This window comes from Xenopus laevis, chromosome 5S, assembly GCF_017654675.1.
Source record: "Xenopus laevis strain J_2021 chromosome 5S, Xenopus_laevis_v10.1, whole genome shotgun sequence".
Classification (NCBI taxonomy): Eukaryota; Metazoa; Chordata; class Amphibia; order Anura; family Pipidae; genus Xenopus; species Xenopus laevis.
The window spans coordinates 44,674,463-44,690,652 of record NC_054380.1 but is presented as its reverse complement, the minus strand read 5'-3'; the positions used below and the strand labels follow the sequence as shown (position 1 = coordinate 44,690,652).

Below are 16,190 nucleotides of genomic sequence, written 5' to 3'. Positions count from 1 at the left end.
ATTATACATATATGCCATTTGGTATTAAAAAATATATGCTGTTATTCCCCTAATAGGAGTTAGTTGGCATGTTGGCTCATGTTTAAAAAAAGATTTAAATAGGAAATACAAGCTAGTTTTTATTCCAGTATGTTGATTCAACAATTGATCCAATAGCCATGCTGAAGTCAATAAGAAGTTCCCTCTGTGTGGCAAAATTAAAACTATTTATTAGAATTCCCACAATATAAAGTAATGGATTTCTTCAAACACCTATTTAAGAATGTTGTTGCATTTGATATTCATATTTTTTAGTATTAAAGCAAAAAACGAATTATTTGACTGCAACTGATACTGTATAATGAACAAAGCAATCTAGAATAGAAAACCTTGAGCGAGACTTTGAACGTGTCCTAGGTCTTTCTTGTTTCATTATCTTCTTTTCTTCTTTTTCAAATATCTCTTCATTTTCATCCAGTGTTTCCTCAATTTCCATATCCTGTGAAAAGCAAAACAGCACAAGGCATACTTATTAAAGGGGAACACCGGCTTCCAAACCAAAATTGGATAAAGAGGCCCACATAACACAGAAACCCCTAATATACCCATCACAGTTATCGGTTTCTTTAAAAAGTATGAATAAATGCCATTTCTATGATGAAATCCAGCAATTTAACAGTTCTTCTCTTTCTGCATCATTTTGTAACAACTTCTCCACAGCTTACAGACAGCATGCAGGAACTTCATAATCCACAATGCATAGCACTGTGATGTTCTGTTCATTATTGAAACCACATGTGCAGGGAATTGTGGGGTTTGAGGATGCAGGCTAAGGACAGCTGGCTGTTGATACAAAGTAACAGTAGTCAGTCAGCTCAACAAAGTAGTCAAGACAGATCAACAGGAGAGCAGGGGCTAGGCTTAAGGAACTGTTCCAAACCATTCAAAATCATGAAAAGGCTGCTTATTTTTTAATTGATGTATATTGCAAAGTTGCTTGAAATTATTTTTACTTTTCAAAAAGCTTAAGTTATATTTTTGTGGAGTTCCCCTTGCATTTAGATGCCTTGCATTTGAGTATGTGATAAAGAGTGAGGCAAAGAAAATATTACCATGTGCTTATGATATACACGTATAAACTACAAAACAAACAAAAAAAGCACAAGGTGTCCAAAGGAATTTGTATTGAATATGTTTCTTAAAATTATTTGGTACATATTGCAGTCAATTCTAATTTGTCCCTGTACAGGAAACATGTGGGGAGATTAGTAACTGCTTCTTTTAGTTGGCAACTATGTTTCCATAAGAAACAATTAAACCCATTCTACCAGCAGCTGTTACTAATTTCCCTGTGTGACCCAACCTACTTACATTACCAAACTTTAGACTGTTGAAAACCAACACTTTTTTTTTTAAAAAAAAAATTTTGACAAAAAAGAAAACTTGCAAGGTTTTAGGTGGTGAGCTTTTTGGTTTTGCCAGAAGCCCATTGTGGAAACCATGTGATCTCAGGAATAAACTAGTTTGGGGCCTACCCACAGATAGTCCAAGGTATGTAAATTTACCCATTAGTATTTTTATGAATAATCTACTCCCTGTAGAAAAATATGCAGTTCCATGGCCAGTATAAAAACAATTTGCTTAACCTAGTGAATTTTTATGTTTATATATGTATAAGTTCTTGGTGACTTCTATGGGGCATATTTATTAACATTGGAGACCGGTGATGTTGCCCATAGCAACCAATTAGCAACAAAATCTAAACAATCAGCTACAAGTAAAAAAACAAAAATCTGATGCTGCTGCTGCTATGGGCAAAATAATTTATTATGTTTGTCTCCAATGTTATTAAATGCTCCCCTAAAATCTTAATATTTTACATTTGAGGTACAATATTTCCTAAATTAAGTTTGCGTTTGACCTCTGCTAATTCTATGCAAGCAAACATAAACATTTTTCTTTTACTTCTTGTTGCATGTTCATGGAGCTATGCATTTGTGATTCAGACTCCAAAAATGGCTGTTGGCTGTCATCCTGGGAAGGTGTTGCAGAGTTTTCTGATTCAGACATAAAGTCCTGATTTTCCTGAGCTGTTACCTGAAATAGAAATACAGTGTAAATAAGGTGTCCGCACTCAGACCTTCATGAATCAGAGGTGCATGATCAATATTTGTAACATAAAGTGATGAAGGATTAGCACACTGACGAAACGTCAGATATGATGCTGTGTCAATAATAAAAACACTTAGTTCAATAGCAAAAGAGCATGCTGATCCTTCATCACTTATCACACATATATATTTTGTGATCGCAAAAAACTTAAGATACTGATAATGATTCTATTACCTGAAATGTATAAGCGCTGTGTTATTTAACCCTTTCCCTGCCAGCCGTTTTGTCCAAGATGCAAACATATACTGCCAAGCAGTTTTTATACATTTTATACTCTTTTACTTTAAGGGCCTTTCCTGGGGCAGTCTTTTAGTTTACCCAGGAAAACAATACATTGGTTTTTTTTCAGGACAACCTGAACTTTCAAAATATGCAAGAATTTTGGTGTAATTCTACTTCTGTAAAAAAAATATAGGCTTCTAAGTGTCTAATAAAATGAAAAAAAATCATGTTTCACAAAGAACAATCACATATATCAGAAACATTATTTATTTTATGTACGAGAACACAGCCGATTTGGAAAGGTCTATGTTTCCTGAACACGGCAATACCAAATATATATAGTTTTATGGAGATTTCTCACTTGTATAGATCAAAATCTCTAAGCAGTACACTACCAAATTTCCAAAGCACCGCTCCCCAAACGGCATACTTCTGATTTCAAGGTCAAACATTCCACTAACAATAGGGTTCACCCCAGAAAACTACCCATTATTAGAAAGAACAGATTCTGGTTAATCAAAAATGGGTAAATATATCTTTGTACTCAAAACTACCAAGTTGCAATTGTTTCCTAAAGTTATGTTTTATTGAAATTGGTGAATTTTTTGAAAAATTACCTTAAAGCTTCCACTCTACAGCATCATATCACCCACACATCATTAGGTATCAATGTAAAACACCCCAAACCATTCCTAAATTTGGTGATTATGGTGATATTTCCAAAAATCACCTGAAAATTTCCACCCTGCAGCATTGTATGTCCCACATACTTTTAGGTATCAAAAGAAATCACCCCAAATAGGAAAGCCTGGGGTCCACTGAACAGTTTGATGCCCAATATGTATAGATTTACCTTAACATGTGGTATATAGGGGCCCTAAAATTTAGACACCCCATTTGAGCTATCAGTTCTGGAATTCCAGATACTGCAAAATTAACACATTTACATAGATTGGGGGGGGAAGTTAGAAAAAAGTACGTTCACCCCAGAAAACCATATATTTTCAGAAAGTACACATTCCTACAAATCCAAATTGGGTATGCATATCTTTCTACTCCAAAGCACAAAGCTGCAAAACTTTCCTAAGTTTGGCAATTTTAGGGACATTTTCAAAAATCACCTCAAAACGTCCACCCTGCCGCATCGTATGTCCCACATACTATTGAGTATCAAGATAAACCACCCCAAATATGAAAGCCTGGGGTCCTCAGAACAGTTTGATGCCAAATATGTATAGCTTTACCTAAGCACGTGGCATATAGGGGCCCCAAAATGAAGACCCCCCCTACATGGTCTGTCATTTCAGGTACTGCAAAATCAACACATACATCGTTTTGGGGGGGGGGGGGCAAGGGTAGCAAAAAGTAAGTTCACCCCAAAAAACATATACTTTCAGAAAGTACGCATTCCCACGAATCCAAATTGGGTATGCATGTCTTTGTACTCCAAAGTACCAAGTCGCAAACCTTTCCTAAATTTGGTGATTTTGGTGACATTTCCAAAAACCCCCCTTAAAATTTCCAACCTGCAGCATCGTATTACCCACATACTTTTAGGTATCAAGAGAAATCACCCCAAATATGAAAGCCTGGGGTCCTTTGAACAGTTTGATGCCCAACATGTATAGGTGTACCCAAGCACTTGGCATATAGGAAGAACCCCATATGGTCTGTCATTTCAGGTACTGCAAAATCAACACATATACATAGTTGGGGGGGCGCAAAGGTAGAAAAAAAGTAAGTTCACCCCAGAAAACCATATATTTTCGGAAAGTACACATTACCGCAAAATCCAAATTGAGTATGTATGTCTTTGCAGCAAAGTATGCCCCACATACTTTTAGGTAACAAGAGAAATCACCCCAAATATGAAAGCCTAGGGTCCTCTGAACAGTTTGATGTCCAGTTTGATGTCCAATATGTATAGATGTACCAAAGCACGTGGCATATATGGGCCCCAAAAGGAAGACCCCCATATGGTCTGTCATTACAGGTACTGCAAAATCAACACATTTACATAGTTTGGGGGGGGGGGCAAAGGTAGAAAAAAGATTACCCCAGAAAACCATATATTTTTGGAAAGTACACCTCCCCACAAATCCAAATTGGGTATGCATGTCTTTGTACTCCAAAGCACCAAGCCGCAAACCATTCCTAAATTTGGTGATTTTGGTGACATTTCCAAAAATCACCTAAAATTTCCCACCCTGCAGCATCGTATTCCCACATACTTTTAGGTATCAAGAGATCACCCCAAATATGAAAGTCTAGGGTCCTCTGAACAGTTTGATGTCCAATATGTATAGGTGTACCCAAGCACGTGGCATATAGGGGCCCCAAAATGAAGACCCCCCCCTCCCTATATGGTCTGTCATTTCAGGTGCTGCAAAATCAACACATTTACATCGTTTGGGGGGGGGGACAAAGGTAGAAAAAAGTAAGTTCACCCCCCAAAACCATATATTTTTGGAAAGTACACATTCTGACGAATCCAACAAAGATAAAGACGTCTTTATACACCAAACTACCAAACTGCAAAGCTTTTCTAAACGTAGAGGTTTTTACAACATTTCTGAAAATCGCCTAAAATGTTGCAGTTTGCCGCATTTATCGCACACAATGTTTTACATACAAATAAAAATCACTCTAAATATGGACATCAGAATCTAATGAATGGTTTGATGCCCAATATGCATAGATTTACCAGAGTATGTGGTATGTACAGACTCCAAATGAAAAACGTGCATATGAATTTTCACACTAGCCAACTAAGCTGCAGAAAAGAGAGCCCCAACTGTGCGTTATGTGACATAATGCACCCAAACTGTAAAAAGATCCCCAGGAAACCATATATTTTTGAAAGCACATATTCTGGCGGATCAAACTAAGTAAAATCTATCTTTCTATACCAAAGCACCAAACAGCAAAACTATACTAAACATCCATAAGGAACAATAATGCAGGGATAAAATTGCAATAAAACCACAAAAATAGCGTAAATCAATGCAATAACAAAATAATTGTTAAAACAGCGTAATTAGAGGCCAAAATCGATTATCCAATAGTCACGCTGCCAAGATAACAAGTTTTTAGGCAAAAAAGAAAAGAAAAACAGTACAATGAATACGTAAAAAAAAAAAAAACACACCTGTTTGTGAGTTTTTGTGTATGTTTGTGCACTAATAAAAGTTGTCTGAGTGTGCAAATACATGTAAATAAGTGTAAATAACTGTACAAAAGGGACCATGTGTGCTAAAATAAAAAATTCCAATCTTTACTAAAATGTGTGTGTAAGTGTATAAATGTACTGTAAATATGTGTAAGTGCAGGTAAATGTGTAAAAAAAAACATGCACTTACCGTTTTTGGAGCAGGAGGATCGCTGTCATCGCTGGAGTCCTGGCAGCGTGTCTGCAGAGTTGTTGCGCAGCAGGAAGTGCGTGGGCGGCTCTGCAGGCAGGAAGCAGGTCAGTGTAGTAGCAGACACTCCATGTGATGCGTCTGCTACTTTGAAGTCGGATCTGCGAATCGCAGATCTGACTTGACAGCCCCCCCCCAGCCTCGTTGCCTAGGGGGCTGTCTTCCCTCCCTACTCTCTGGGGAGGCGGCAAAAGCCGCAGACGCAGAGAGAAAGTTCAGCTGCTAAAGAACGTACCATGTACATTCTTGAGTGATCACCAAAACCGATTAGGACCGCTCCGAACTCACCACCCTTTAGCTGCTCCTCTAGGTATCCCAGGTGCTCAGTCCGCAGCTTCCCCACTGCCAATGTATGCTAAACGAACAGGAGGACGGCACTCCGGGTAAAGGCAGGTTTTTATTGCAAGAATCTGCAGAGATACATGGCCTTACACGTTTCGGGAGTACACTCCCTTAATCATAGGCTTACAAAGTGAATTGTACATGTGCATTATATACAATTAATCGATGGCGACCCCTATTGGTCATAGTCATTATTACTGCTAAAACAATGTTTATTTGTTCCAATAAAATTAGAAATTCGCTGTTAAAAATCAGACATAAAAACATCTAGGGAGGGGGTATGTACCTTGGATTCTCTGTATAATAATTACTTAAGTATTGACTTCAATACTATATATATATATATATATATATATATATATATATATATATATATATATATATTGTAATTCTTTATTTATTCTTAGTGTACGTATCAAACCACAAATCTATGTGTGTACGCTCAAGATTGGGATGAATTATCCTGTACCTATTCTTATATCTAATCCTTGTATGTTAAAATTATGTGGCGTATATTTGACATTTATCAATATAGGTATACAATATCATGTCTTGTATTAAGGCCCTTGGGTGTTCTCGTTTCAAGTTTCAGGATCCAAAATGCCTCTCTTAAATGTATAGAATATAGTGGGTCACCTCCTCTAAAAGGTGTCTTGACCTGTTCAATAACTTTGACTGCCAGCTCTTGGGAGCCCTTTGAAGAACACAAGGCAAAGTGTTTGCCCACAGGGGACCCCTCATCTTTTTTATCAATTGCCCTAATGTGCTCTCTGACTCTCTCTTTGAGGCAACATGTTGTGTGTCCCACATATTGTTTTCCACAACATTTGCATTCCAGTAAGTAAATTACTCTTTTTGTATTGCAGTTGCAGAAGCCATAGTTTTGGAATGTTCTACCCGTGGCATGGACTTAAAATCAGGCCCTGTGGAAAAAAACGTGCACGTCTTGCACGGTATCGTCCCACATCTGTAAGTTCTTTTGACCGAAAGCCAGGTGCCACTAGGAATACTTGTGCCTTTAGTCACTAGGCTGGGTGCTAGAATCCTTCCTAACGTAGGGGCCTTTTTTGAGACGCATCTGATGTCTGTTGACTTCAATGTCTCAGACAGCCAAACGTCATTATAAAGGACTGGAAGGTGTTTCCTGATAATACCACAAATCCTACTATATTCTTCACTATACTCCGTACTCCCACGTTTCTATTCATTCCTATGGGATTTTCAAAATATATATATTCTAATATATATATTAGAGTGGTGAGCTCTAATTTTACACTTTCATAAATCTGCCCCGTAGTCTGAGCATTATATTGTTGCTATACTAATATGGATGATCCACTACAAAAGTGGTCATATATTACCTTTGTAGAATGTTGCTGCTCCAATAATTGCTGTCGAAGATGCTCAAGATTTTGCTGCTGCAAATGTTCCGCAAGTTGATGGAAAATTGAGTTATTCACAGATTCAGGAATCAGAGGGCTAATTTTGGAATAAAGCAAATAATAAAGTAATACGTTTCTTATTTTTACCACTGGACAGAAAAGAAAATTAATTGCACTTGCTTTTGACTATAAAAATTATTTTTGACACATTTTCATTTTGGGATCTTTACAAACCACATGGTTTGTTAATCCTAAAGCATATTGGGCATTAAACTGTTTAATGATTTTTCTTTATACCTAAAGATATGTAGGAGATAAGGTGCTGTAAATCCAAGATTTTAAGTGATTTTTAGATAGAAGCATTAGTAAAGATCTTTCTAAACATATATTTCTTGTTTTAGTAAACTTACTGTTACATAAAATGTAGGCAGTGTGTTTTCTTTGATGTAGCCAAAGTGCAAGCAATGAGAATTTGCAATATTTAAATTGTGTGGCATTAAACTGTTGAGGATCCCTGGCATTAATATTTATGGTGTTTCATCTTTGCACATAAGGCCATAACTTAAGGTATTTCTTTTATGGTTTTGAATAGAAATGTATATCTTACATTTGTTGGGTCTCCTTTTTTGTATCTTCTGGCTGGTTAGAGTCATCTCCAAAATCAAACCTATCCATTAACTTCTGTGAGGAAAATAAGTAGAATGTTTGTTTTAGCAACTAATTATAACAATATATTGTTGCCTACCTTGCTAATCTGTTTATGTTCCTATGTGATTTTACACAGTCTAGACTTAAAGAAAAACTATACCCCCAAAAGCAACAGATAGTTTATATCAAATTAAGTGGCATATTAAAGAATCTTACCAAACTGGAATATATATTTAAGTAAATATTGCCCTTTTACATCTCTTGTCTTGAACCCCTGTTTCGTGGTGGTCGGTGTGCTGCCTCAATAGTAGTAATTAGGAGTGCTCTACCCTCTTGGATACCTGTGCAGGTTTCAGGTGCTAGACTGGAAGACCCTTGCCTGCTTTTTGGGTCAACTGCTACATCCAGAGAAAGAAATCCAGTAGGACTCTGGAAATTATGCAAAATCTTCAGTGATTTTATTTAGCCCATATACAAAGAAAGAAAGAAAGATCACCTGACCAGAACTACAGCTCTAACTGTAACAGGAAGAAGTGTTGAAGCAAAAGACACAACTCTGTCTGTTAATTGGCTCATGTGACCTAAGAAGTATAGTTTGTTTGATTTGTTTGTGTGCACAGTGAATCGTACGATCTCAGAGGGCGGCCATTATTTTTTAAAACGGCAGTTTTCTATTTATGATTACCCATTGGCACATAATGCTACAAAAGTAAATTATTATGTAAACGGTTTGTTTACATGAAGCAGGGTTTCACATACGAGATGTTTTATGCAATATCTTTTTATAAAGACCTACATTGTTTGGGGGGTATAGTTTTCCTTTAATGATTACCATCATAATTTATTTATATAGCAGCAGGTTAAGCATCCATTAACATACCTTATAACAAACAGGGGACTTACAATAATTTGACTAAGAAAGTTTACAGAATAAAAATAGGACCAGAGATACAGTAGCTTACAAACTAAGCCTCGAGTATCTTGTGAACCTAACAAGAGCATCCAGCTATTTTTTTTTTTTTTTTTAACTTTTTATTTATTTCTTCCACAATCCAGTCAGACAATACAGCAGTCAGGCCACAAGAAAAAAAAAAACAGAGTTTCACAGTTCAGAGAATATCTCAGGGATTCCTGGCAAGTAGTGGTAGTTGGATTGTGAAAGTACCATATAACAAAAGGTAAATACAATAGGAAAAAAGAAAAAGGAAATAAAATAAAAAAGAAAAGAGTGATAGAGGAAAGCAGGGGGGGAAGGGTTTAGGACTCTCGCCAATTGGCATCATACAGCATTCAGATATATGAAAAACACATCACTGCAAGTTGTACCGGGAGCATCCAGCAATTTTCAGTAAAAATGCTAATACTGTAGGTATCATTGACCTCTTAAACAAATTTTAAATAAGCAGGAGAATCATTGGCGGCTGCCCCAACAAAGGCCGTATGGCCTAAAACGTTGCGGTGATGCCCACAAAAGCATAAATAAAGGCTTTTTAAATGATTCAAGAGTCGATGGTGCTGTTCAATTTCGCATTATACTGGCTGCCCCAACAAAGACAGGAAATAATATGTAGTGTAACATATATACAGTATAGCAGCACACTGCAACCTTTAAATGATTCCATTATTTTTTGCCTCAGACAACATCACCTAATACAGAATATTATTTTTTTCTGAGGTTGGCTTAAAGGAGAACTAAACCCTCCTTTAGCCAAAAGTCCCCACTGGCCCCCACCCTGCCTCCCCCTGCACAGTGACCGCACATGCAGAGTCAGCGCAGCTCACGGGCGCCATCTTCCAGCAATGTTTAGGTAGGCTAGATCATTTATCTGAGCTGCCACATTATGAGATATAAAATATATATATATTTGACATCCAAGATAGCCACATGTGAAATACTACTTGTCACAAATCAGACCCAATAAACTTAATTACATTAAGTTGTTTGGTGGTTATATGTACCCTGTAATGCTCTGTATACACAGGCATTTATACGTGGGATTGATGAAAGGCAATCTGTGCTACACTGCACAGCAAGCATGTGTTATGTAATAAAAGCATTGCGAGGAGATTCATACTGCATTACTTTTACCTTGCTGAGAGAAACACTTTGTTCTAGTTGGTTGAGAGGATTAGAAGATGAAGCCGCTGCTGTAAGTTGAGCTGTAAGTGCCTGCAGTTGAACCACAAGACCAGCATCCAAGGCTTGTAGAAGAGAAGGTTGCGGCTTTTGCTGTTGGATGTGCAAAGACTGTACAAGCTGTTGAAGCTTCAAAGGAAAAAGAAAAACTATTTAAAAAACAATTGCATTCATATGTATACATATGTGTGTGTGTGTGTATACATATTGATAACAATTTTGGGGAAAAAAACCACACTGTTTTACCTGTTGCCCTTGAGGGCTTTGCAGAATTTGTGCTACGGCAGCAAGAGTATCTGTGTTGTTTATCTGTGCAATCCACGGATCAGGAATTCCCTGAACAATATTTGCTGGTGTAACTGGGGTTACTGGCGTTCCTAATGACATATAAATTTGAAAAATATTTTTTTTTTTTTTGTAGAATTCCATAGTGCAATATTATAAATTAAAAATAATACAATAAAGGAAATAATAAATTCATGGATGAGACAAGTACATGCCAGACGATAGTGCAGTTCATTTACTAATCATGGGTAAATTTGCTTGTGACAACCAATTTTTGATTTTGTTATTGTTGATGCAGCAACAATGCCACCTTTTACTGCTCAGTAGGGATGGATGAATTTGACCCGTTTCGTTAAAAATTCACTGCCGGCGAAATGTTGCCGACGTCCATTAAAGTCTATGGGCGTCAAAAAAATGTTGTCGCGCGGCGAAATTTTTTTGACGCGCGTCTTTTTTATTTTGACACACAACGCCATACAAATCTATGGGCGTCATTTTTCCGGCGAAACAATGAGAAAAAATTCGTCCATCCCTACTGCTCAGGTATAGATTTGTCCTTTGTTATTAGTAAATGAGTCCGAGTCAGTCCAAATTGTGTTTGGGATTAAGTTTATTGGAATTAGGATCTGTCACTGTTGCACTAAAAAACAACACATTGTTCTTGTCTTTATTTTACAGTTTGGCACCGAGGTGCTTTAGTCCACATGTTTTTCTGATACCGAAAACCTGTGGATTTGTTTCTCTTTCACAAGTTCTACAGTTTTGGTTTGTTTATATACTGTGCGGTTATCAATAGGACACTTCTATACCATTGTTTTATAAGCCCTTTTGCATCCGTGTAAAATTAAAAAATTATTTTCCTTATGCTTTTTACCCCAAGTGATTGAGTTAGTAGTTTTGTCGTGTCTAACTGTGCTCTAACAATGATTTTATCATGATCTACTTCAAGAACCAATAACACCAAAAAATCTAGAAGAAATTACAGTATAGCGTACTGTAGAGCTGCACTAGAAAAACTGGTGTATTTGCTTCAGAAACACCACTATACTATAGTTTATATAAACAAGCTGCTGTGTAGCTATGGGGGCAGTCATTCAGCACAACATTACATGAGGCAACTTCGGGCGACTATAGAAAACGCATTGCCGCGAGTGAATTAGCGCAGGCGACTTTTCATTGTAGCCTATGGGAAAACACGCTGACCCAGTTCGGAGAGATTGTCGCTCAGAAGAAGAGGCGATTAGTCAACAGTCGACAAAATCTACCCGAATCTCTTGTGGCCTTACCCTAAGAATTTGCTTTTTGTTTACTGATCACGGTGCTGCCATTAAAATAAATATGCTATGAGTAACAGATTGAACTATAAAGTGGCTTTGAACTTGGAATTTACTATAGTAGTAACTATTATAAATAGTCATTAGCTTGTGTCTAAAACTCGTAGGATAGTATTTTGCTTTATGATTGTATCCCAGATGCTTAAATTGTTTGTTCACCTTCTAACACTTTTTTCAGTTCAGTTGGTTTTAGATAGTTCTCCAGATATAGGAGCAAATTCCCTAACCTGTGAAAATTTGCCAGCAACGGCTTTGCACACACCGCTACATTTCAGTTTCAGTTTTATTTTTCACCTTCTTATCACTCTGAAGTAGCTCTGAGAGGGGGTTTCCATTACTGATACACAATCCCTGGGTTTCATTAAAGGCAGCTGTTAATGATGATATAGTTGCTTATAATCCACAGATGCTGCTGACTATTGTATCAATTAATGCAGGAGATTGTAACAGTTCAGAATGACTCTGCTGCAAGACTGAAACGCCAGAGATAAGAACATTGAACTTAAAGACACTGTCTTTTCTGCCTGTAGTTTCAGTGGCTGTCGATTTCTCTCTGTAATTCTGTATGTCTTTCTCTGTTTAGTCTCGTTCGGTTTCTGCAGCTTTTAGTTGTTCAAAACTACCACACAACACTAAGAAGCAGTTTAGAAGTAAAAATAAAACCAAAAAAAAGTTGTTAATTTTCCATGCATAAATGGGCGCAATGCTTGCTTGCTATGTCTCCCTAGATCTGATTGGTAACAGAGTGTTGTACGCTCACCAAAATGTCCATCATTACCCCTCTTTGAGGCTGTACCAGTGTAGGTAGAATAAGTGGCTAGAGAAAGCAGGGAGTGGGAGTAGCATTGATCACTCAAAAGCTTACTATCCATAACATACCATTTATTTACCATTTATTTTAATGTGCCAGACAGGATATTTTTAGAAAAAGAAACTGAATTAAATAGTGATAATGACCTAGGTTAGGGCCAAACATGAAAAGGAACATATATTGCAGTATTCTGTCTGTAAGGCTGTTATATCCCATGGTGGCCCTTCGCGAAAACAAAGTTAAACATGTGACTTGTGCCACATATACAGAGAAACCAACATAAGCAAACATGCAATGCAAAAACATTAAAACAGGTGTTAAAAACTGTGTTAGGTATTCAGTGAAAATACCTGGAGTGTTGCTCATTGCAGCAGTAGTACTAGGTAAGACTGGAGTAACAACTGGAGGAGGGATCCCAGCAGCCATATCGAGAAGTGGCTGAATAATTTCACTTTTAAACACATTATTCTTCTGCCAGAGATTCAGAACTCTTACAATTTTGCTCTGAATAAGACAAAGTAAGGAAATACATGTTAGCAAAGCCTAGTAAAGATAGAAAAAGATAACAATAGCTAACAAAAGATCTACTTTACAACTATACAGACACAGGACATGTGCTAAATATACTTTAGCCCTATTGTTATATATTTTATATATTGTTATATATTTAAAAAAATCTGTTTCACAAATTCCAAACATGGAGTAACAAATTTTTCAGCACAAGTCCTATTTATTAACTCATGTTGGACAAGAAGGTTTACTGTCCATTACAGCCAGAAGCAACAGTCGTTGCTGATGAACCAACAGGGTCAAAGCTGACCCATCAATGCATCTGGGATCTCAGTGGGTAGCAAGTACGTTTTAATTCTTGAGTCCAGATTATTTAAACTTTCAGCTTGTCAATAGTAGCAATGATCCAGGACTTCAAACTTGTCACAGGGGGGTCACCATCTTGGAAAGTGTCTGTGAGACTCACATGGTCAGTGGGCTCTGAGCAGCTGTTGAGAAGCTAATCATAGGGGTTGTCACAAATTATCAAGCAGAAAATGAGGTTGGACTGTAATATAAGCTGATGCTACATGGCTAATTATAAAATTCTGATGCTAGTTGCACTGGTTTCTTTGCTGCCATGTAGTAATTACTGTATTAATTACTAATTAGCCTTATATTGTGACATTTCTATTCTATGTGTACTGTATATTGTGAGTGGGTCCCTAAGATCAGTAAGTGACAGCAGCACAGAGCATATGCAGTGAATGAGCAGAAAAGAAGATGGGGAGCTACTGGGACATCTTTGGAGAGACAGATCTTTACTGCTAAAGGGCTGCGGTTGCCTTGAGCTGGTACAGAAGCCCAAAACATTATGTACAACATTTCTACCTACTTCTTTAGCTAAGCTTTAGTTCCCCTTTAATATATATTAAAATCTACGGTTGATATAAATCTAAATAGATACAGTTTAAAACATACATACCTTCTCATCAGCAGGACAACGGTACAGATTATGAAAAGTATTAATTATGTTATTGCTAAAACGAGGCGCAAAAAGATCTTTATCTTGACCAAACTGATGTCTGGATTGCCGAACTATTGAATCAATGACATACAGCCCAGGGACCTTATATTCCGGCTTGCACTGAATTGGCAGAGAGAAAGAAAAAGATAGCACAAAACTGTTGAGCAAAATATTAAATATATCCACGTTTGCTTCTGTTATGTGTGTATGGCCTAATAATTAAATTATTTACTAAGCAGCCTTATATTACTGTATGACATTTATATTCTATATACACAGAATTTGAATTGGTCCCTAATCACAGGTAACAGACAGCAGCACAGCATGTTCAGTGAATCAGCAGAAAAGAAGATGGGAAGCTGCAGAGACATCTTTGGAAGCACAGATCTTTCCGGCTAAAGGGCTTTGGTTGCCTTGGGCTTGTACACAACCCCAAAACATAATGTACTATATTTTTGCCCTAATTCTTTACAGGGAATCTAAACCTTAAAAAATGTTTTTCCCTAATTACAGTAAATGCAATTACATGCAACTTTCCAATATACATTTATTAAATAATTTCAATGTTCTTTGTAAATGTAATTGCTTTTAAAAACAGTATTTGCTTATACCTTCTCCACTCCTAGCTCAGACTTTTTAAGCAATGTTGCAAAATCAGCTCTCCTCCAGCTAATTGTTAATGGCTACAGCTGTTGCATTGTTTCAAAAGTCAGAGCCTCACGGGCATAAAACAGGGACAGGCAAATACTGCTTTCAATAGCAATTTTATTTACAATCAACATTAAACATTTTTAATGAATGCATATTAGAACATAGCTAAGAAGTATTATTTCTTTCAATAAACAAATGTTTATTTTCAAACTGACATCCCTTTTGCCAGTCCAAATGTGTCATCCCAAAATCCCATTTATAATATATATCTATGTCTTGCAATATAGAAGACACTAGTTTTTAAAAGTAAGAAATCACCCAATGTGTTTGTTATGTCATATCATCCCCTGTGGTCAGAGTTTGGTTGCTACAAACTAAATCATGCAACAGGAAAATAATTTGCAGAATACTTCTAGGTTATTAAAAAAACTTATTTGTGGAAGAAACCGGAAGCCAGAGTATGGACGGGCTCAGCCACCAGTGGTCAAACCTATTGAGGTCTTGTGGGAAAATTTTCACTGTAAGGATAGAGAAAGATGCCATAAAAGGCAGTTGTTCCTCTGGCAAAAGCAACAGAATGGATGGGATGAAATTGTCCCTGAATTCTGATAGCTAAAACCAAAAGTCTGTAAATTTACAATTGCTACAAATGGAGGGTTCTTGATTAATGTAAAATGTGATTAATCCAAAAGTTATATTAAACAAAAACATATAATCATATTGTTAATGTATTGTCCATAAATTCTGATGTCTTAATAATGATGCTTCATAAGGCTAATCCACAGGCCAATTTCAGCCCCCAACTGCTAGCCGACTACTGCTGTGTTTGTGTCTGGAAGCTTTGCGTCATCTCTGGCGCTAACACACTCATTGAAGAAACATGAGACTTCACGTAAGCCGAGTATGTTTGCACCAGAGCCGATACAATGCTACCAGACGCAAACACAGAAGAGGAGTCTTCTAGCTGTCAGGGGCTGAAATAAGCCTGCAGATTTCAGCAGGCTGATTTTGTCCCAACCTGGCCCTAGCCTAAATGTGTTAAAAAGTGTTAATAATATTGGTAATAATAGTAATGCCACATTGGTGAATAGAATAATCAATTTCTAGATGATTCCAAGCTATTACAACTAGTATAATAATGATAAACTAGGCAGTAACCAGGAAAAAGCAGCGCAAAGGGGGGGGGGGTTTTGCGCCGACTAGGTTTCCTTCCCCTTTAAAGGGAAGTCGGTTCTTTTTTCACTAGAAGCTGGCCAGGAGGAAGGTGCAATCCAGGGACTGCGTTGAGTCCC

General features: G+C 37.1%; 1 protein-coding gene across 2 annotated transcripts in view; it reads right to left on the bottom strand.

Moving 5' to 3' along the window:
• Positions 1-16,190, bottom strand: part of scaf8.S (SR-related CTD associated factor 8 S homeolog) — a 65,811-nt gene that overhangs the window by 13,534 nt on the left and 36,087 nt on the right. For both annotated transcript variants that reach the window (XM_041564489.1, XM_041564490.1), the window contains 8 exons: positions 14,206-14,367; positions 13,082-13,235; positions 10,548-10,678; positions 10,254-10,430; positions 8,124-8,197; positions 7,496-7,613; positions 1,945-2,076; positions 369-478 (listed from right to left, as the gene is read on the bottom strand). In XM_041564489.1, coding sequence (XP_041420423.1) covers positions 369-478; positions 1,945-2,076; positions 7,496-7,613; positions 8,124-8,197; positions 10,254-10,430; positions 10,548-10,678; positions 13,082-13,235; positions 14,206-14,367 — 1,058 coding nt within the window. The remainder of the gene's footprint in view (positions 1-368; positions 479-1,944; positions 2,077-7,495; positions 7,614-8,123; positions 8,198-10,253; positions 10,431-10,547; positions 10,679-13,081; positions 13,236-14,205; positions 14,368-16,190) is intronic.